The sequence below is a fragment of the Pan troglodytes genome, chromosome 6 (assembly GCF_028858775.2).
Source record: "Pan troglodytes isolate AG18354 chromosome 6, NHGRI_mPanTro3-v2.0_pri, whole genome shotgun sequence".
NCBI lineage: Eukaryota > Metazoa > Chordata > Mammalia > Primates > Hominidae > Pan > Pan troglodytes.
In genome coordinates this window covers 96,277,177-96,300,171 of record NC_072404.2, presented here as the reverse complement: position 1 = coordinate 96,300,171, position 22,995 = coordinate 96,277,177, and the positions used below count along the sequence as shown (strand labels likewise).

At 35.9% G+C, this 22,995-nt stretch overlaps 1 protein-coding gene across 6 annotated transcripts in view; it reads left to right on the top strand.

Annotated features, from left to right (window-relative positions):
* Positions 1-22,995, top strand: part of ELAPOR2 (endosome-lysosome associated apoptosis and autophagy regulator family member 2) — a 230,694-nt gene that overhangs the window by 120,145 nt on the left and 87,554 nt on the right. For all 6 annotated transcript variants that reach the window (XM_054687617.2, XM_054687619.1, XM_054687616.2 and 3 more), the window contains 6 exons: positions 239-391; positions 985-1,073; positions 12,310-12,490; positions 13,571-13,699; positions 19,913-20,003; positions 20,679-20,781. In XM_054687617.2, the coding sequence (XP_054543592.1) occupies positions 239-391; positions 985-1,073; positions 12,310-12,490; positions 13,571-13,699; positions 19,913-20,003; positions 20,679-20,781 (746 nt within the window). The remainder of the gene's footprint in view (positions 1-238; positions 392-984; positions 1,074-12,309; positions 12,491-13,570; positions 13,700-19,912; positions 20,004-20,678; positions 20,782-22,995) is intronic.

Genomic DNA, 22,995 nt, shown 5'->3' with positions numbered 1-22,995 from the left:
TTAATACAAGTATTATACCTCTATGAAATCTTCATTTCTTATTTGTTTCCTGACTTGATTGTGCAGTTCCTTGTACACAATAAATGCTTTCTTAGTGCTGGATGAATAAGATAAAAGATTTGGGCTGACCTTACTGTTCATATATCTCCCTCACTTCTGGGTAGAAGCAGAAGTAGGTGCTGATTTGCTTATTGGTATTGGGTCCCCCTCCCATGCTCTGTTTTTCATTACTGCACAGGGGTGGCGTACACATCAGAATGTTTTCCTTGCAAGCCAGGCACATTCAGCAACAAACCAGGTTCATTCAACTGCCAGGTGTGTCCCAGAAACACCTATTCTGAGAAAGGAGCCAAAGAATGTATAAGGTGTAAAGACGACTCTCAATTTTCAGGTAGAACTAGTTTATACTCTGCTTTTTTCTTTCTAAATGTATGTTGGTCAAGTGTACATTTATAAACCAGAAGTCACCCATAAAGTATGACAGCAGTGGTGGCTGAAACCAAAGTGCTGAAGTGAATTGATGTTGAATGGATAAAATATGACATCTTATCCGTTTCTGCATGACTTTCCCCAGTATAGGTCTGTGATTTGTTTTTCTATTCCACACCCCACAGGTGGCTGCTATGGATATGTTTATACTAATCTAAAAATGTTTATACTTTTACATGATTTGTTGGTGTAGAGATGTATATAGAAACTTTTAATTTGTTCCAAATTTCCAGTGTACAGTGATGATGGAAGAAATCTAATATCTTCTGGGAAAAACTGTGATATACTACTCCATGTGTATCATAGAAACACTTACTGCTCTAGGGAAAATAAAAATGTAGGCATTTATTTTCTTTAGACCTAGGTAGTTCTACCTAAATTGCCCTGGTAAGTTTATTTGTACTTTTTAGTTGCTTTTTCTGTTTTGCTTTTTTGCCTTTTCTTAGAGTTGCAAAATAATTGACCCATTTCTGAAACGCTTTTTTTATGTTGCAGAGGAAGGATCCAGTGAGTGTACAGAGCGCCCTCCCTGTACCACAAAAGACTATTTCCAGATCCATACTCCATGTGATGAAGAAGGAAAGGTACCAGCAGTGTTGCATCAACTCCATCCCATATTTTTGCAACCTTCTTTCCAATTTGAGCAGACTCTAATTTGTTCGTGAGAGATATTTATGACATGCGTATGTAAGTGTAAAGAGGAAATTTTAGAGTTTAGGGTTTGAAGTCTGCCTTCCTGGCTTTGAATTTCACATATACCATTAAGTCCTGTGGGCAACTTATTTGATGTCTCTAGGCCTCAATTTTTTTATTTGTATAATATGGATGATATTGGCACCTACTTTATAAAGCTGCTATAAGAACATTCAAGATATTTAATGTAAAGTTCCTAGCCCAGTGCCTGTCACATAGTGCTCAATAAATTACTGCTACTTTTAACAGTTACATTTTTTCCAGAAGTAATAACATGAGAGAGAGCACAGCCTTAAAATGTGTAGTGTGACTCACAGGATGGAAAGTTCTTATAACTTCTCTTTAATTATTTGGTTACTCAATAGGTTTTGTCAGTAAAAACCATGCAGCCATGGGCTATTTGGTTATGGCAGATTACTGTGTAATTGCATTGAGAAAATGCAAGTAAGTACCATATAAATGGCACATAGCCAGAGGAAAAATGCACACATGAGCTCTGCAGTTGACCTGCTCTCCTCTTAATTAAAGAATTAGCCTACAGCAGCCTGTGTCAGTGAGAGGAAACTGAGATCAAAGTGGCTGCTATGGAGTGTTGCTTCTTTATGTTTGCATCTTTGAAATAATGACATTTATTTTCTTGACTTAGTTTGGAAAGCATATATAGATGTCAGGGAATTTATTACTTTCTTCTCTTGTTTTTGCATCCCTAGATTCTAATCTAGATTGTTATATTAATATTATCTTAGGTCCTTAAGTTTTTTTAAGGAATATTACTTTGAATTGTTAAGAGCAAGTACATTCTAGTTTAAATTAGTGGCAAATTGCAATGATAAGAAGTACAACTATTACTTTCAGTAAGAACAGCAACTCAAACTAACAGCTGTTAACTGACAAGGAGTTGTAAAGTAAGGTCCTGATAGTCCTATCATAATGCCAAGTAAGGGCTATTTTTTAGAAAATATATGCAGAGAGGTACCATTAAGGTGAATTGAAAAGTAATTTGGATTATGTTTGTTTAGATAAACTTTTCTTGGCTAAACCTGCCTTATTAATAAGTAAGGCAAAAGTCAATTTAGTTTATTTTATGTAATAATCAGTTCATCGTTACTGAGCCTTAAAGGAATGGGATCTAATGTAAAATAGGATCTCGTCTTATCTACAATGAAAATATGCAAAAGCTGTATTTTTATTAGTTAATTACATCCATGAGTATAATGGCAGTAAGTAGTGTGACAAAATCTGTTTGACAAAATCTGTTTGACCTGGGCCTAATGGATGCAAGACCGTATATTAAATGTATATGCAGAATACGCACATATGCATAGACACATATATGTATATGGGTGTATGCACAGGCATGCGGTGTACACACAACACACAAATTATGTTTTTCTGTTGTGTCTGAGTGAAATTTGAACATGTTCTTGGTATAGAAGAAAAAATGTGCTAGTACTTTATAAACTCAGTGATTTTTTTTAAGAAAAGTGATTTAAGACATTTCAAGATAAATGTTTCTAGCTTCAGAAGTAAAGCAATGGGGACTTAGTGAAATAATATATGTAATGAACTTTAGATTGCATATGTGAATTTGAAATTTTTTTGTGGTAACATTTTCATTTGTTTGGTTTCATCTTTTAAAATGGCATTTTAGTGGGGTAAAGTGGCATGCACCTGTAGTCTCAGCTACTTAGGAGGCTGAGGCATGAGGATTGCTTGAGGGCAGGAATTTGAGGCTGCAGTGTGCCATGATGGCACCTGTGAATAGCCACTGTACTCCAGCCTGGGCAGTGTAACAAGACCTGTCTCTTTATATAAATACATAAATAGATATTTTATTCTTGCTGAGAATAGCCTGGTGATTTGCCAGTGGTTTAATGATGTTTCTCGGGTTGTTCAATGACTATGTTTTGGTTCTCTCTGTCCTGTTATGTTCTCTTTGATCTTATTTTGCCCTACTTGGAGAGGATCGAGTTGATTGACAAGGAAATCAGCTATTGAGGCATATAGATTCCAAACATTACCATCGACATGACATAGGAGTGTTACAAGTTTTCTGTATTTATTTTGAATCTTAGTTTAAAATAGATTGCTTAGATTTCTTTCTGCCTGTGGGGGAAGTTTTTCAGGAAAATTTTAATTGGTAATTGAAATTATTCTAATCCTAATTAAGAGATTCTTATAAACATCATGAAAAATGTGGAATGGCTTGCTCATTCATACTTTTAGTAAATCTTTACTGAGCACTGGTTATTTACAGAATACTGGGTAAGGAGGACAGAGCTAAGGATAGAAGAAAAACGTAAATTTCTCCATAGATGTAGAGCAGTGGCTGTCAAACATTAGTGTTCATCAGTCTCACCTGGAAGGCCCTGTCCCAGATTTTCTAATTTAGTAGGTCTGGAGGAAGGCCTGAAAATTTACATTTCCAGGAAGGTCCCGGGTAATTCTGATTCTGCTGGTCCAGGATCTCAGCACTTAGAGAACCACTGGTCTAGACTCTAGAGGAAGAGATAAACAGTCAATCAAAGAAAATGAATTATTGTTTCCAATTGGGATTAGTGCTACAGCAGAGAAGTTTGAATTTTATGAGGTTCTTACCCAGTCTGGGAAGGCCTCAGGCTGTTTTTAAAACTGGGCAAGGCCAAGGAAGGAGAGCATTTTTGATAGAGGGAGCGGGATGGTGAAGACCTGACATGGGAAGGAGCATAGTGTATTTGAAGAACTAAAAGGATGTGTGACTAGAATGTGGGGATGTGGGCAAGGGATTGCATTAGGTGCAGTTAATGACATAAGCTATTGCTAGAAAAGGCATGGTTTCATAGGGCCATATTAGGAATTTTGGCCTTTGTCCTAAGAGCATTTAGAAATCACTGCAAGTTTTTTGGTATCAGAGTGACGCAATGTGATTGGATTTATACTTCATATAGATCCCTTTGGCAGTGTTTTATATACAATATTAGAAGGGGACTAGAGAGGATATGAATGAACACTTAGAAGTCTCATAATGCCCTTTTCCCGGTGAGAGAAGAAGGAGGTGAATGATGGTAAAGGGAATAGACAGAAGAATATGGATTAGAGAAATAGGAAGTAAAATTCACAAAATGTGATGGTTGATAAGATGGAGGGGGAGGAAAGTGTTAAAGGTGGGTTGGTAGAGGTACTATTTGATTAGAGAGAAGGTCTGGAGGCGAGGAAGGAAAGACCATGAGTACAGTTTTGACCAAGTTGTGAGATGGGGCAAGAGGAGATATTGGAAGGGCCATTATGTACATCAGTCTGGAGCTCAGTAGAGCATCTGGGCTAGCTATGTGAATCTGAGAATTATAGCAAATAGCTGGCAATTAAAGCCTTGGGGTTGGGTAAAAGTTTGCAGGGAGATCATAGAGTGGGCTTAGAAGTAAGCTAATGCTAGGAGAGATGAACAGGGATGGTGCCTGAGGAAAATGGCTGGAGAAGTGGGAGAAACCAAGGGAGTTACTGTCATAGAGTATTTGCAGAAATTAGAGTGGTTAAGAAGGCTGATACTCCTGAACAATCACCCTAGATGAGGGCTGAAAAGTGTCCATTGGATTTGGCAACATTGAATTAAATGGTGGCTTTAAAGAGCCATTTTAAAACATGGAAACCAGGTTGAATTGGGTGAAGAGATACAAGGATTTAAATCTCCTAATGTATACAGTAAGGCATTCTCTCACCAGTTATTTGTGGGACTTACTACATATCAAGTTGTGTAAGGCACTATACAGATGCAGAGAAGTAAACAAACATGGAGAATTACTAGGTGTTCTTGGCCCATGCTTAGGTTATGAAAGTCTCAAGGAGACAACACATTTTTATATGACATTATTCCCTGTGGTAAATAAATGAGGTTTCCTAAATGTGGCTTACTTGAATTAAAGCTTAGTATATGCAAAACAGAGATGTATAACATAGATAAATTAAAGAATATTCACTTCTCAATAAACATTCACTACAAAATTATCTTAAGTAGTGAGTTGAAATTTTTATGTATGTTTTGTTTAAAACAATTAGTGCCCACTTCTTACATAAAATGAGGTACACTTATATAGGTGCACACAAGCACATATACAAATTCAGTGTTTGATGTTTGAACTCAAAAGAATACTGATCAGGGATTTTACCAACAAACCTAGTCCCCTAGAAGATGGAATCTTTCCCTGTTGAGTGTCATGAAACAAATACATGAAGCTGAAAGTGAATGTCAAGCAATGCAAGCTTTATTCGAGGGTCATGGAATTGAGAAGTGGGAGCATGGCTCAAAAATCAATTTCTCTATTAGTGAGGGGTGAGGGAGTTAAAATATAGGATTTCTCTAATGAAGGGGTTGGACATGAAAAGCAAGGGGAGGAATATTTATGTGTTTTCCAGAAATCGGCAGTAAACATCCTGGAACTAGAGTGCTGCCTTCCTTTTTGTCCTTTTATGGCTTCTTTGGGCCATTGTCATGGCCATTGTCATGGCACTGGTGGGAGTGCCACTTAGTATGGAAATAAAATTGTGAGATTATAACGAAACCTGAGATCCTTAAAGTCATTTGGTCATCTATCTTGGTTCTAACCAGTCTCAGCTGGTCTGGTTACAAAGGGAACTTTTTATCACAGGCATCCTGTTTCTTAAAGATAAGCAGAATTAGGGCAGGGTGGAAATTCAGCTATATTATGTAGGTAACAGTGACACTGGGCAAGAGTTAAGAGAAGATGTGTTTTAATGTTAGCAGGATATTTGACAGAGCATCTCATGATTTCCTTATGGATAAGATAAAGAATTGTAGACTAAATGATATGGTTAAGTGGGTATATGACTAATTGAAGAATCATATATAAAATGTTTGATTTGATAAATGAATATCAACTTGGAGTATAGTATTGTATATATATATATTTGATATATATATATATATATTTGCCATAGGAATATAAATATAGCAAGTCATTTATACATACTGTAACTCACACAAAGAAGAATATAAGTCAGATGAGTTATTTTCAACATTTTATTTAAAAATGATTAACTTCATAAAGACATTAAGAATATGTATATCAATTTGTGAATCAATAAAGATAAAAATGATAAAATTAAGATTCAGAAAGACTGCAGTGTGTTTGAACAATGAGCTCAAATTAGTAAAATCAAAATTTATTTGTGTGAAAGAAACTCTCAGATATAAAAGCACTGAGAAAAGAGAAAATAATTACTTGCAAAGAAGATTTCCAGGGAAATCCAAGCTTTAAAAGACCTAACTCACCAAATAAAAAATGCGACAGCTATTTAAAGTGGGGAAAATCCTTCCCTCACAAGAATACAAAGAATAGTTTTCAATTAAGCTGTTCATGGTTAAAAACAGTAAGTTTCTCATTTGTTTATCATATCCACAAAGGTTGTCTCATATCCACTACAAAAGGGAGTGCAGAAAAGGTTGTTTTTGTTTGGGAGCTAGTAAACAGAAAAGACTTAAGATTTTATTTATTTTGGGTATTACACTGAGGCAGAGTAACCTGTGCAGTGTTTGTCTCCCCCCACCACCCTCCTATTGTGGGACATGATTCACATGTTTCCTTTCAATGGGTGCTTGGGGATGATTATACATTCTCTAGTAATGAATTTTAAAAATATGTTTCAGAAATTGGATGGGAGCCCTGACTCAAACCAATGTAAAACTGAGGAATGGAGAGGGGAGGAGGCAGGAGCCTGTTGACTCATTTAACTGGGAAGTCAATATAGAACAAATTATTTTAAGATGTTCTCTTGCTGTGTAATGCTAATATTCTTGGCTCAATTTGATTTCCTTCTCAGGCAAGCCCTTTCCGGTGTTGCAAGATGCTCACTGTAATCTCCACCCAAGCCACTATTATCCTCACAGCTCTTGATACTACAAACACTGACTGAAGCTTCAGAAAAGACTCTGATTGGCCTTGCTTGAATCATGAGCCCATAGCCAACCAATAATTCTCTCCAGGAGTGTTGGATACTTTGATTGGATGTCTTAGTTCACCTGCAAATTCCTGTAGCTGGGGAGGCCAAACTGTAATTCTCAGTTCCTTTCAGCATCACACAGATCAGTTCCCAAAGAGAAAAAGATGGTTACAGTTACCAGAATAAAAAGAGAATGATTTTTCACAGGTTCATAGAAATCATATACTCTTAAATATCATAAATAGGTCTGGCAAGATTGTCTTGGTATACTGAGAATTTTCATGGAAATTTGCACATACCTTCTTGATACTTACATAGTGATTATAGATTAAAAGATCACTTTATCATAAATACTTAATCATTTCTCTTACCAGATTCTCAGCTTCCTGTATACAGGGACTGGTTCTTACTCATTAAAAAAAAAAATCTCTAAGCCTAGTATAGTACCTAGCACATAGAAGGTAGTGAAACGTCTGTTTAATTAGTGAGAATTAGTAAATGAATGAGTAATTATCACATTTTGAGTGCTGTGTTCTGTCTTTGGCATACGGTATGAGAAAATTTTGACAAAAGGGGAAGAATCTAGAGGACAGAGGCCAGGATATTTTGTATAAAGTATGATTGAAATATTTTTTTCAGGTAGAAGGAAAGACAGCAAAGGATGGAAAATCATGATCATCTTTGTGATGTTTTCTACTTGTCTTACAGAGATTTGATATCTTTCCTTTGGGCACTCATGGCATTTTGTGTTTCTTTTGGAGAAGATGATGATGAGACAGTAACGGTAGTGTTAATACCACAAGCAGCTATCATTTCCGTATTTGTGAACGTACTCTCTTCATATGTGCATGTGTGTGTATATATATGTGTATACATATTCAAACATTGCCTCTAATTTCTTTCAACATTTGTGTAATTTAGACATTCCTGTACCCAGTTTTCAGATAAGAAAACTGAGGCTTAATGAGGTAACTTCCCCATGATCATAGCTAGTCATCGCTAGTCTTAGGTCTGGAATTCTAACTCAAATAGTCTGTTTCAAAATGTAGTGCTTTGTATCCCCTTCATGTTTTTCAGCTTTTACATTATAGTAGCTGTGAACCTGTCTTATCACTATTAGACTACAACCTTTTTCAGAGCAGTTTGCCTAATTCTTGAATCTCCCATAGTACTTTGTCCTGTGCATAGTAGGTACTCAGTGAGAATTTCCTTAATAGGGTATTTCAAGTATTTGAAGGGAAATTTTAGAAAAGAAGAACTCTGGGGAACTTAGAGAAGGTAAATTCCAGTGGGATGTAGTGATGTTCTAACAAACAGAGCTGCCCAATACTGGAATGACATGTTTTTTCAATTAGGGAACTTTCTGCTGCTGCTCAAAGAGTGCCTGGTAGGGACGATGTTTTAAAAGGGAGCCTTCTTCGAAGGAGGCATTAGGCTATACAACTTCTTCATCTCTGAAGAGGTGAACTCCGGATCACAGAGATTTTGCTAGTGGCTTGATATTCAAATGTCTTATATTTTATTTGCCTTTTAATGACCTTCAGCGTTGCAAATTATTCCAAATGCTCAATGTCTGTAACACAGTACTTCTAAATTATATAGCAGGACAAAGATATAGAGGATATTAAAAATAGGGTATAAAGGGATTCAGTTTTTAGATCTGCCTTTCTGTGCACAGGATTTAAGCAAGTCAAATGTACTTAGAGCTTATGTTTCTTAATTGGGAAGATGGGAGAACATGGAATTTCTCAGAGACTAGGGATTTCTGAATTTGTTTAAAATAAAATTTTTCTAATAGTCTGTTTTTAACACTTTTTTTAAAGCAGCTTTATTGAGATATAGTTCTCATAGCATATCATTCATTCATTCATTCAATGAGTATAATTCAGTGTTTTCAGTATAGTCACCACAATTTAATTTTAGAACATTTTCTTGATTAAAGCCCTGAACTGCCAGTAAAATGTTAAATTTCCATGGTGTTAAATTTCCATGGTTAAATTTCTGCCACATAAAGGCAGAAGATGGTCAAAGCTGTTAAGTATTTAGGGGATATGTTAGTCTGTTCTCACACTCCTATAAAGAAGTACCTGAGACCAGATAACTTATAAATGAAAGAAGTTTAATTGGCTCACGATTCTGTAGGCAGTACAGGAAACGTGGCTGAGGAGACCTCAGGAAACTTATAATCATGGTAAAAGGGGAAGCAGGCATGTCTTACATGGCCAGAGCAGGAGGAAGAGAGAGAAGGGGGAGGTGCCACACACTTTTAAACCAGATCTCATGAGAACTCACTATCACAAGAACAGCAAGGGGGAAATCTGCCCCCATGACCTAATCACCTCCCACCAGGCCTTACCTCCAACACTGGGGATTACAATTCAACATAAGACTTGCATGGGGACAGAAATCTAAAACATATCAGAGGAGAAGGAGGTAAACACATGGGAAAAGAGAAAAGCAGCAAAGCCGTCATAGAAAAGGAAGGTAGGTGAATGCTGATATGTATTTGGGCAGGCTGACGACCTACTTAACACAACTGTACATGTTGAGCATGGCTTTGAAGGAGGAGTCAGATACAAGTTGGCAGCATGGTGTGGGTAATTCCAAGAGAGACAAATGATGAGTGCCCAGTGGCTTGCAACTGGAAAAGATCAAGGTTTGAGACAGCCTGGGAGATAAGAAATTGCCTGCTTGGCTGAGACCACCTGAGCCAGAACATCATGGAGCACAAGGCAGTTAGGTTAGGGTCAGTTGGTAGACCTTTTAAAAACACATGTAATTTAGCCCTGATGAGTTCAGCCAATTTATAAAGACTTAGTGCATTTGTGAAGTGACAACTGAAATAAATCAGACAACCATGGACAAAGCCAGTCTCAAAATTTGCCTAAATTGTAGTCCTCCCAGTTCTGAGTTCTGTTTTTATATGAGAATCAGCTTTCAGTTGATACCTCTGTGTGTTTTTAAAAATGTGGTTTTTTTTTCATGCTGTATATGAATGCAGACGCTGGATCTCTTTTGTAATCTTAATAATAAACTGGTAAATTTTGCTTTATTAGGGTTTTGGTTTTATAAGACATTTCATAGTTTTATCTCAACTTGCCAAAGAATGAATTGATTATTGGTTTTTCATCTGCACTGGAAGCCCTCTGGTTCTAAGTATTATTAATATTAATTATTATCTTTACCTAGTCAGCCAGACTTGAAAGCATCTGTCTCCATTAGAAAGAGAGGCACAGAATCAATCTGCCATGTGAAACAAGAGGCTTTGTAAATAAAACTTTTACTATAGAGCATTTGAAATTTGATTTCTACATTTTTAAGTATTTAAAAGTGGTGTATATTTTTTAATTTTTAAGAAGTTTGCATGTATTGAAAGTCATGTGGTTAGCTGACTTCTCACAATATATTTGCATATTTTATTATTTTTACCCTTACCAAACTGACTCTTGTTGACTGGTGTTACTTTACCATTTACTAGTTGTGTTTGACTTTTGGGCAGATTAAGAGCTCTAATCTGGAGTGTTTCCTCATTTATAAACTTGAGGATAGCAATACCTACCTCTCAAAGTGATTAAGAAGATTACATAGTACAGGGTGTCAGCACCGCCCGCCACTCCCACCTGGGAACCAACTACTTTCACTAGTGCAGTAGCTCACACATAACGCAATCCATTTGTATTAATGTCAAAATAAATCAGCAAATTAGTGAATTAAGTAGGATTTGAAATTTGTTTTCTATGCTTGTTAAACCAGAATTTTAAGAAAGTAATCTCTCCAATATGATGATGTTTCATTTGCTTAGATTCTCTGAATTTTATATTGCTTTTCTTAAGGGGAGTTGAGAGCCCCTTTATTTTTCCAATTATTTAGGAATCCCCAGCAGGAGCAGCCATTATTTTACAGATGGTAAGAAAGGCAGGTGTGTGAAGTGGCTGGTTAAAGTGTATCATGATGCAACTCATAAAAATGAATGTGGAAAAAGAGAGTTGTAAAAAGAAAAAATGTTATTTATAACTATTTTGAGACATTTACCTTTAAATCATTTTCTTAAGCCTCCTTCTTCAGATAAGTTAATCTACTCTTCCATAAGAATACTTGAGAATAAAATTGGGTAGCCTAAAGGAGTTATTATACATGATTTTCTACTAACTGGAAATAGCTATGGACAATCGCCTTTAATTTTGATTCCCCAGCTTTAATAGCAGACTTCCTATTGCAGAAGTTGTTTTAAAGGAGAAAAAATACTTTTAGCAGATTATATGTTTAAGAAAAGGAACTTTTAGTCTCTTTTAAAAATTCTGCATTTAGTTATTAAATAGTTGATTTATTTTTATGTTTGCATTTAGAATTGCTTTTCTGTTTTCCTCCACTGAACATACCAATTTTGTTTTCGAATGGCTAACCCATTTGGTATCTCTGGTTTAAAAATGAGAATAAAAATTTGATAATAATGGCTTTTGGGATTTGACTGAGTTACAGCTGTTTTCTTATATTTTGCTTTGTGTGGGGGTGAATGAATGAGTGTGAGAGAATAAAAGGGCAGAGTTTAAAAGACTGCTCTCCTTGAAGGCAGAGGTTGTCTTAATCATGATGTTCAGAGCACATGGATCAGGACCTAGAAGCCTCTGGGGTAAATATTTTAGCTACAGCTCTTGTAGTCTAACATCAGTTTATTGAAAAAGACTCCGAGAACCACCACCAATATTATGAACTAGCAGGATTGAAATGTGAATCTTGATATATTCTTTCTGAAAAATAACCTTTTTGTGATTGCTATGTGCAAAGCATAATGAAATGTGCTGTTGGAGGAAAGGAAGAGGTTAGTGGAAGTCTCAAAATGAAAAAGCAAGTTGCTGCGTAGAAACTTATGTCAGCTATGGAATAAAGTAAATGAATGGATGGAAGAGTAAGGGTGATAAACAGGTTACCTAAATTTTAAAGAGTTATTTCATGATGAGGAACATGCTGTGTATGAGGGAAGGCCACCTATAGCTTAGGGTAAAAGCATTTGGAAGTAACAGTCATTTCCCCACCAATGTTCTCTCTTTTCTCTCATTTTGTCACTGATGTTTTAGATTCTGTCAGCTGGCCCTTCTATTCTGTCACCATTTGTACTTTTCCTATACTGCCAGTTTAAGATTTTTGTTATAAGCATGTTATATGACTTGGTTGCTTTTTTTTTTTTTTTTGTAGACACAGATAATGTACAAGTGGATAGAGCCCAAAATCTGCCGGGAGGATCTCACAGATGCTATTAGATTGCCCCCTTCTGGAGAGAAGAAGGATTGTCCGCCTTGCAACCCTGGATTTTATAACAATGGATCATCTTCTTGCCATCCCTGTCCTCCTGGAACATTTTCAGATGGAACCAAAGGTAGGATGTCAATTGGTCCAATAACTGGGCCTTTAGCAAAATGATCTTGTTGGACTACTGTGACCATTTTCTAAATTGTTTTTATGGAAAGTGGTTACAGAATTTCTTTTAGTTTTAGTAGACAAAAATTGCAGTCAACTGTAATATTTTAGTTGCAGATAGATGGCTTGAATATAGCCATGTTGTATACTTACTATCCAGAGCCTTTGAGACATAGCATAAAAAGGACTCTGAAGGCAAACTGACTTGGATTTGAATCTATGTCCCCCATGCTACCAATAGTGTGATTTATCCAAGTTGTTTAAACTTTTTGAAGCTCAATTTTCTTGTCTGTAGGATGGTGGATAGTATCTGGCTCATCATCATTGAGAAGGACATTTAAACATGTCTTCTGTAATACTTTTGCAGCAGGTATAAATGTTTGTGAAATATTTTCTTTCCCTACTCCTTTTCTTACTGATATGATGATGCGAAGTGGCTACATTTCTAAATGGTTGGAAAAGACCCTTCTCTTTCAATTTTGCAGATGTCAATTTAAATCAGGCTTATTTATAAACCCAGCACTTTCCCAGCCCCTCAACTCCCAACCATTCTCAACATAGTCAATATTTTGAATTTGAATTAATCAGTTCATAAATGGTATTAATATTCTGTTAAGTTGAATAACCAATAGGAAGAGTGAAATCTTTCTTTATTCATAAGGTGGAAGAACTGATTCTAAGGTCACATGCAGGAGAACTTGAACTTGTTTCATAGTTACTCTTTTTATGGAGGGTAATTAAGTATTAGCAGCTACTCCCAGATGTGAAGGAAAAAAATTATTTTTAAAGATTTTGTTTCTGTCCTTTTCCTTTTTCATTTTAGTCAAGTATATGTATGTATGTATAATATATCTAGAATTTTGTTCTTTTCAGATTTCTTTTGAAAAAGTTAGTACATCCTGAGGGAACTGGTAGTCCAATATCTTTTTTTTCCACTTCTCTCCCTGCTAATTGTAATGCAGTGTGTTTGGAACAGAGAAAGTAGAAGTTGTCCATATGCAGTTTAATTTTAATTGTTGACCCTACTTGTCTCCTGTAGAATGTAGACCATGTCCAGCAGGAACGGAGCCTGCACTTGGCTTTGAATATAAATGGTGGAATGTCCTTCCTGGCAACATGAAAACTTCCTGCTTCAATGTTGGGAATTCAAAGTGCGATGGAATGAATGGTAAGTTCAAAATCAGCCTACTTGATGTATTTCAGCATAGAGACATCATTCATTCTTGAACTTAGCTCTCTAAAACATACCAAGTATGGGTATGAGGAACTTTAATCTTATCATTTGGCTACTTGCCCATCTTCTGGTTGTACCATAAAAATAGTAAATGTGGTGTCACAGCCAGGTGACATTCATAGAAGAACAAACTATTAATTTTACATTTTTCGAGGCAGTATTGAAGTAGATACTGAGAATCATCATTTATGGGTATAAATGCCAGAATAGATTTACCAAGGAGGGGGATGAAATCTATGTTCTTTATCATTTTAAAGAGTAGCATGATGGGATTTCTGTCTTGATTAGTCTGGCTCAGCACTGTGCCCTGGTGAGGGGTTAACTAACTTCAAATTCCCCTTGCCTGTCAAGTCTATGATTGTATTTACAAAGTATATATGAATTCTACCTATTGAAAATTTGAAAATGTGGCAGAGTTCTACAGAACAGTTGTTGATTTGTATTTGCTCTTACCTTTTAAGTGCCTAGAGGGCTTGGAATTTACTTATTCTGCAGTATGTGATGGTTGAATGAATATATGTATTTTTAAACTTGATGCTAGGGGTAGGTATTGTATATACCAGACCTTTACACTAAAATGCATCCTTTACTTATAACCTCACTGGCATTTTTTATCTGCTCACTTTTCTCTATATTATGTTTAATTATTGTAAACACGTATGTGTGTGCTTTTTAACACATACGTTTTAAATCAATATCTATTCAAAAAAAAGCTTGAGTCATAGGAAGTGAGGTATATACATGAGCACAGAGATTGACAAATGATAGGTTTTTGAATAATGTTAAACAGATGAGTGAAAGAGGAAAAGACAAAGCCTTAGTATATATATTAAATATGAGCTAGTCTTCTTTATTGACCAATAATCCCACTTAAAAAATCCTCAGAGAGAAGAAGAATAAGATATAATAGCTGTTACCTGACCCTGAAGGTTTTTTTTTTCCTAAAATGTCCTATAATTGAATTTTAAATTGAGAAAATTAAGACCTATTGGGAAAATAAGATTGGGAAGGCAAGGGTATAGAATAACTCTATAAAAGGACTAATACATTTGTGTGTGTGTGTGTGTGTGTGTGTGTGTGTGTGTGTGTATTCACTTACTAGTAAAGATTACCTGAAACTTTAATTGGATCTTATAGAGGACTTATTCATAGCTTAAACTCTGGAAATACTTGATTTACCCACTTGCTTACTCATTTACTGAGAGTCTATTTTTAAATTTTGCTTAGTTTTTAGTAATGATCAATGATTAAATGAAAAGTATAAATCTCTGCAGTATTAGTGTGTGGCATTGAAATGGTAAACAGTAATGTAAAAACTACAAAGATAAAAGGTGATGTATATTTTGTGACTGGCTGGTCCAGTAGCCAACCTTGTGAGGAGCAGCACTCACAAGAACGAGGGTGAAATGGAGAGGCACAGGGACAGCCTGTCCCCTGGGATAGTCACTCACTAAGGCATGGAGTTAAAGCAAGTGTGCTTTGCCCAACTTGACTGTATGATTTGGAGTGCTTTGAGATTCATGTAGTCTTGGTCTGATTTTCACACAGTTACAGAACAGGTATGTAGAAGCAAATCTTCATGTGCTAAAATTTGCCTAAGAGGAATTCAAAGCTGGAGACAAGTAGTTTTTATTCATGAAGATGTTCGTTGGGCTTTATCTATAACAGCAAAAATTGAAATAATTGAAATATCCGAAAATAGGATAATGTTTACAAAAGTTATATTACCCTAATGGAATGAAATATTATGCAATCATTATGTGCAAGTTGTACAGAAAACAATTTGGCAAAGTTTCAGAAATTTAGAAGGTTCCTATTCTCCAAGCCAAAAATACCGCTTATGAGGATTATACCAAGGAAACAGTGTGATGTAAAGAAAAATTATGCACAAAAAATATTAATTTTAGAGTTATTTATAAGAGTGAAAAATAGGAGAAAACAAACTAAATTTTCAATAATGGGGTATGGTTAAATAAAATTATGATATAGCTATGTAACATTGTAAAGTTATTAAAATTAGATGTGCAGAGGATTTTTAGTGGTTTTTTAATGATACATAATAGTTTTATATATTTTGGGGGTACATGTGATATTTTGATATATTCTAAAATGTGGAATGATCAAATAAGGGTAATGGGATATTATCATCTCAAACAATCTTTTTAATGTTGGGGACATTCTAATTCTTCTAGCTATTTTGAATAACACAAAAAATTACTAACTACACCCTACTGTATATTGAACACTAGATCTTATTTCTTGTATTTAACTGTATTTTTGCGCCCATTAACTAATTGCTATTTACCTCAAAGGGGTAATATTTTTCATAGAATGATGATTAGAAAAATCAGAAGACCATGCTAAATGAAAGAAAAACAGAAAATAGATTATATAGTAAAATCTAAGTTATATATTTTAAAAGTATACACTAGACAAATACTAAAAAGAATGTTAAAAGGCCATTCCTTGGAGATGGGAGGTTTATGTGAAATATGAATTACTTTATTTTTAAATTTGGTTTACTGTATTTAATATTCCTTATAGACACTCATTGCTTTCAAAATCAGAATAGTAACACAATATTGATTTAAAAATATATTCATTTGACTCAATAACTCTTTTATTGGTATTCCTTTTTAGAAAAATATTGAATATACAGAAAAGCTTTACAAAAATATGTTTATTATAGTTTATATTATGTTACTTAAAGGTAAAAACAAACCAAATGGTTAAAATGGATGTGTAATCAACAGTAGATAAGTCCTGTAGTGGGAGCGATTTGGTGAATTATGCAAATTATATTTAGCTGAATAATAAAATATTATTTCAGTCATTAACATGTTTATGAAGTATTTATAAAAGTGCTTATGAAATAATGTTAATTTATAAAAGCATGATACAAAATTATCTATAATAAAAGCTCAGTGATGTAAAAACATGTATGCGTTGAAAGTGAAAAGAAACATCACAGCATGTTAATGGTGGTTTTTTTCTAGGTAATGAAGTTATAAGTAATTTTAGGTTTCAACTTTTAAATTTTTCTTTAAAATTTAAAATTTTTATGATAAATATAAGTATGATTTTTAAATACAAAATAATCTTAAAATATAAAATATACATAGAAACATGGAAAATATGAGATTCACTCTTATGGAAAAAAGAAAATACAAAATTATGTATACCATTATTAAACTGTGCCTATGGACAAAGACTAGAAGGGAATGTATAAAAATTATAATAGCTGTTAGGTGTTAGGTTAGAAGTAAATGTTTTTGAAATCAACATTCTGGCTGACACTGTTCCATATAGTTTTTATGCTTGAGAATGGATAAAAATAACAACTAGGGCACAGTAAAAGGCAGTATTTCCTAGGTTTTCTACTGACTTTGATATGCCCTGGTTGATATGAAAAAAAAATCTTAATTTTTATATTGATGACATGTCAAAATTATGATATTCTGTGTATATTGGGTTAAATAAATTAAAATTTCACTTCTTTCTTTTTACATTATAAAATGTGGTCCTTAGAACATTTAAACTCACAGGTGTGGCTCACATATTTCTCAATTGGATAGCAATGGTCTATCCCTTAAGGCACTTATATTGATTTGATACTAGTCATCTGGTTTCCCTTTGACGCCATTGTCCTCCTGCATTTCTTGTCCAGTACATTACCCTGCGTGTGTCTTTCCACATACAGCTCTGCTCTCACGTTGGCAGTCTGGAGTTCTGAGTCAGGGGGTTCAGAGCAGTAGATTCTTTTATTTATTTTCTTTGGTGTTTTTCCTGCTAAGGGTATCATGAGTGTTTAATTTCTTAGGGCTCCTGCAACAGAGTGCCACAAACTGGGTGGCTTCAAACAACAGAAAAGTATTCTCTCAGAGTTCTAGAGGCCAGAAGTCTGAAATCAAGGTGTGGGCAGGGCTATTTTCTCTCTGAAGCCTTTAGGGGAATACCCCTTCTTGCCTTTTCTAGCTTCTGGTAGCCCCAGGAATTCCTTGACTTGTGACAGCCTAACTCTAGTCTCTGCCTCCATCTTCAAAGGGCCGTCCTCCCTCTGGGTCTGTGTGTTTCTGTGTCTTCAAATGATCCTCTCCCTGTGTGTCTACATCTGTGACCGTATTTTCCTCCCCTCATAAGGACACCAGTCATTTTGGATTAAGGCCCATCCTAATAACCTCATCTTAATTTGATTATATCTATAGTCTTTATTTCCAAATAAGGTCCCATTTATGGGTATTGGTGGTGGAGATTTCAACATATCTTTTCTTAGGGACATAGTCAGTGCATAATAACAAGTGTTCTGTTCAGCCAAACCTGTGGCTGGAGTTGCTCCAAAAGTGGCTGGCAGGGGTGCTCTCAAAAGGAACTTCCCTAAACTGTCCTGAGACAGGGCCAGTTGGGATTTCAACAGAAGAACCACTGAACACCACAGTGATCAGTCCAAAGCATTTATTAGGGGAATTTACCTACAGAGGGGCCTGTAGCATACCTCACAATGGACAGTAAGACAAGGAATGTTCTACTGAGGTGTGTCTGGAATGAGGGGAGTCGGGTTGTAGAGTTGAGATGAGGGTTTGAGGAGTTTGGCTCAAGGCTGGGGCTAGTTTCTTTCAGTATTTTAGACAACAACCTAAACACCTCTATCAGTGCCTGGGAATGTTCAAGGCCCTGGCTTGGCGTCAAGCCTGCAGGTAATGGAGAGGACATGCCACTGGCCAGGTCTCAAAGGGGTCAAGGCACTCTGTTTCTCAGGACAGAGGAAAAAGTGGAGGACATTGGGGAACTCTCAACAAGTGACATTCAAACATGGGAAATGTTTGTTTCCTCCTGCGGGGGTATTAATCCTCCAAACTTAGCTCTCTTTACCATCCTTGTACTGCCTTCTTTTCTTTGCCCTTCCCTGCTATTCTATCCCTCCTCATGGCATTTCTGAACACTAGGAGTTGTTCTGAGAGAAACATTTCATAAAGTTCTCCCTTTCTTGGTATAGAATTGCTCCATGTGGGAATATCCTTCTGCTTTTTATCCCTATTGGAAGTTTACAGTCTCTTTAAACCTAAGTGCCTCTCATATTGCTTATACTGCAGTCAAGGGCCTGTTGTCCCACTGGGTCAGACTGCTTTATGGCTATTCAACTCTTAGAATTCTATACCTGCTTATCTCTATTTTCAACCACATTAGATAGCCAAACAATGGACATCTGTCTCATAAGTATGTAGATTAGTACATATTATTTTTAAGACTAGCTTGACTGATGTATAGTCAACATATCACCTCTGTATAAATTGTTGATTATAACATTTCAAAAATCGCCAAGTCAGTCTAGCACTGAACCAGCCTCTTCCTTAATTTCTGTCTTTTACCTCTTGCAGTGGCAGATACTGATATTTTCTTTTAGAGATGGAAATGCCAATGCTGAGGTATTGCCGTTAATTAATAACCTTGCTTGATGTTATGTTGGAGAGGCCTCTCTCTTCCTCATTTTACTGTGGCCATTTCAGTTTATATTGATTGTTACTTTGCAGAAGACAGACCTCATAATGGTTCTCTGTGCACAGCTCTATACTGTTCACAGTTGTTTGTGTCTGTCTCTCATGTTCTACAGACTCCTCAGTGAGGGGGACTTTGTCTTACCTTCCTATCCCAGTGCATATCATAGTTCTTGGCACTCAGTAAATGCTAGTTGAATAAATAAGTGAATGAATGCAGAACAGGGGTTAAATTAGGGAACAACATTACAGCAAACTGTAAGAATGAACCTCAGGTCCCAAATCTTTTCTATTAAGTAATTTGAAGTTTCTATTGCACATTGGTTGCCTGAAGACTAGGATTGTTCATCTCAATATATTAGAGTAGATAGAGACCATCTGTTTTAGTTAAAATACAAATCATGCTTCATTGAGAAAACTGTTGTTATCCCATTAAGTATCTTTTATTCAAAATAATGCATTGCTTGGTTCCTCTTGGAACATCTACCTCGGCATGAAATTTGCAACTGTGATTAAAAATAGGGAATTCATTTGTAGCATTTCTAACTTTGAACAGAAACACTAATGCTTCTTTTTATTTTTACCTTATTTAAACAGATTGTTGGAAATCATTAATGGAATTTTTATTAATAAAAATGACTTTTATTACTTCTAGGTTGGGAGGTGGCTGGAGATCATATCCAGAGTGGGGCTGGAGGTTCTGACAATGATTACCTGATCTTAAACTTGCATATCCCAGGATTTAAGTAAGGAAAACAATTCTAATTCTTTTCTGTAAGAATCCTCACACCTGTTTCCCCACAGAAATAAAGAAGTAGGGCTACTTTATGGAACATATTAATATTACAAAAATACTTAGTAAATAATAAGCTGTCACAGGGTAATGTATTATATTGAAGAATATCTGTAGAATTAGTGATTGAGAAACTATAAATGTTAGTTATATATTACTTAGATAAAGCTGAAAAATTTAAACAATAGTGTGTCCAAATGCTACAATAACTTTGATTCTTGGATGCTTAATGAAGAGGTCAGTCCAAGTTGTTTGCAGGAGTATCTTTTGGTTTATTTATCTATTTTTTCTCAGTTCTCTTGGTAAAATAGTATGTTAGAAATTTCTTAATCCCATTTCATTTTAGTTCCCCGTGTTGAAATTACCCAGTAGGAGTCTTTTCCTTTAGGATGGATGGTATCATTTACAGCAAGAGGTTCAAGCATATTACCATGGTTATGTGGACTCAATGTCTACAAAGGGTGTGGACAGGTAGGATTAAGTGAGGAAGGAGTTGTGGGTGAGGGAAGTGGTAGATTAGAGGAAGAGAAGAGCATGGCTTTTAGTTTAATAAAAATAGTGGCTTAATTTTATTCGAAATTGTATTTAGAACATACTATAAATGTTGCCATTTTAATCTGTCAAATAGACCACCAACATCTATGACTGGAGCCACGGGTTCTGAACTAGGAAGAATAACATTTGTCTTTGAGACCCTCTGTTCAGCTGACTGTGTTTTGTACTTCATGGTGGTAAGTGGACGGGCGGCTTTCAAAGGCAGATTTCTAAGCTTAGCATTCTCCTTCAAGTGTAAATTTATTTGTGGCAAGTTGGGATAAGAATTCCTTTTTTTTTTTTTTTTTTTGCTATTCTTAGCACCTTTCACAAACATTAACAAATATCTGAAGAAATAATTAAGAATTGTGCAATGAAGTCCACAAATAAAGTGTTTATTCCTCATGGGAAAGACTAAGTGAGGGAGCTTGGGTAACTGATAGAGGCCAGGGAATATTAATCTGGTAAAAAAAAAATTCCTTCATAAAAACGTCACCAGCAGAATGAAAATTCTCCCCTGATAACCATTCAGCTATTCGAACCATCCGGAAAGAAAAAACATTGTACTAATAAGTAAGAGCAGAAAATAATGGAGATGTAGAACATTGAGAAGAGAGCATTTAGAAAAAGACTACTATGCTCATGTCATAATTTTGCCCATTTCTTTTCTAGATGTCATACAAATCTCTACTCTTAGCTTGAGGAAAGTATCACCATGAAATTTACTAAGACCTTATGTGAGATTTAGAAGTTTGTTGGCTAAGAGTTTAACATTACAATTAAATAGTTACTTCACAGACCTGCTTTGTTTTTGTGTTTTTTTTCCCCAATGACCTTTTAGTAGCCAGTTAACAGTTTATTAACAGTTTTCTCCGTGATATGTAAAATGTGAGGAGACTTAAACATTTATTTGTGATTACTGATAGCTTAAATGAAGGCAGACTTTGTTTCTGAAAAAAAAGTATCCACTTTGTAGCAGTAAAAGATCATGAATGATCTTCAGTACAGCCATCTATATCACAAATAACCCATAAGTCTTCAATTCTCCCAAGTCTGCCTCCTTATTTCTTTAGTCTGTTCTTCTCATACTCAGTGCCATTGCTGAAATGCAGACTAATATTATCTCTTAACAGGGTTATTCAGTAGTCTCCTATACGTTCTTCTCATCTCTACTCTTTCACCTATACTGCTGTCAAAATGATTATTTTTTCTTTTTGGAGACAAAGTCTCACTCTGTTGCCCAGGCTGGAGTGCAGTGGTGCGATCTCGGCTCACTGCAACCTCTGCCTCCTGAGTTCAAGTGATTCTCCTGCCTGTCTTCTGAGTAGCTGGATTTACAGGCATGCCCCATACATCTAGCTAATTTTTGTATTTTTAGTAGAGATGAGGTTTCACCATGTTGGCCAGGCTGTTCTTGAACTCCTGACCTCAGGTCATCTGCCCATTTTGGCCTCCCAAAGTGCTGGGATTACAGGTGTGAGTCACTGCGCCCAACTAAAATTATCCTTAAACATAAAAGGAACAGTAGAGGCTGGCGTGATGGCTCAATTCTGTAATCTCAGCACTTTGGGAAGCTGAGGTGGGTGGATTGTTTGAGCCCAGGTGTTTGAGAGCAGCCTGGGCAACATGGCAAAACCCCATCTCTACCAAAAAAAAAAAAAAAAAAAAAAAAAAATTAGCTGGCCACGATGGCGCATGCCTTTAATCCTAGCTACTTTGAGCTACTTGGGAGCTTTAATCCTAGCTACATGATCATGCCACTACACTGCAGTCTGGGCAACAGGCCCTGTCTCAAAAACAAAACAAAACAAAGAAGACACCCCAAAATTCAACAGTAGAGGCTTGAACAACAAAGCTATCCCTTCCCTTGGTGCTTTTTATGGCCTATAGCAGTGATTCTTAAAGTGTGGCCCCTGGACCAGCACCACCTGGGTCCCCTTGGAAATTGTTAGAAATGCACATTTCTGGGTCTCAGCTTAGTCTTACTGAATAAGAAACTCTGTGGTCACAGCAATCTGTATTTTAGCAAGTATTGTGGGTGGTTCTGAAATACTTTAGAGTTTAAGAACCAACGGCCTCTGAATACACTTCAAATTCTGTAACATGGCGTCTTTATGGCTCTTTCTTTCCCCAGCCTCTGTTTCCAAACCTGCTTTTATGACTCACCTTTCTTTAGTCACCTGAATTTGTTGGTATTAGTGGAACACTCTGTACTTTTTCATTCCCTATGTGTTGACACTCTAAGCTAGAATGACATTTTTCCTTTTGCTATTTTGTCTGATGAACTCCAATCATACTTCAGTAGCAGCTCAAACTTCACCTTTTCTCAGAAGCTCTCTCTTACTCCTTTCAGTCAAGTTAGCCACTCTCTCCAGTGTGCTTCTAAAACCCTTTGAAAAATCCCTGCTTTA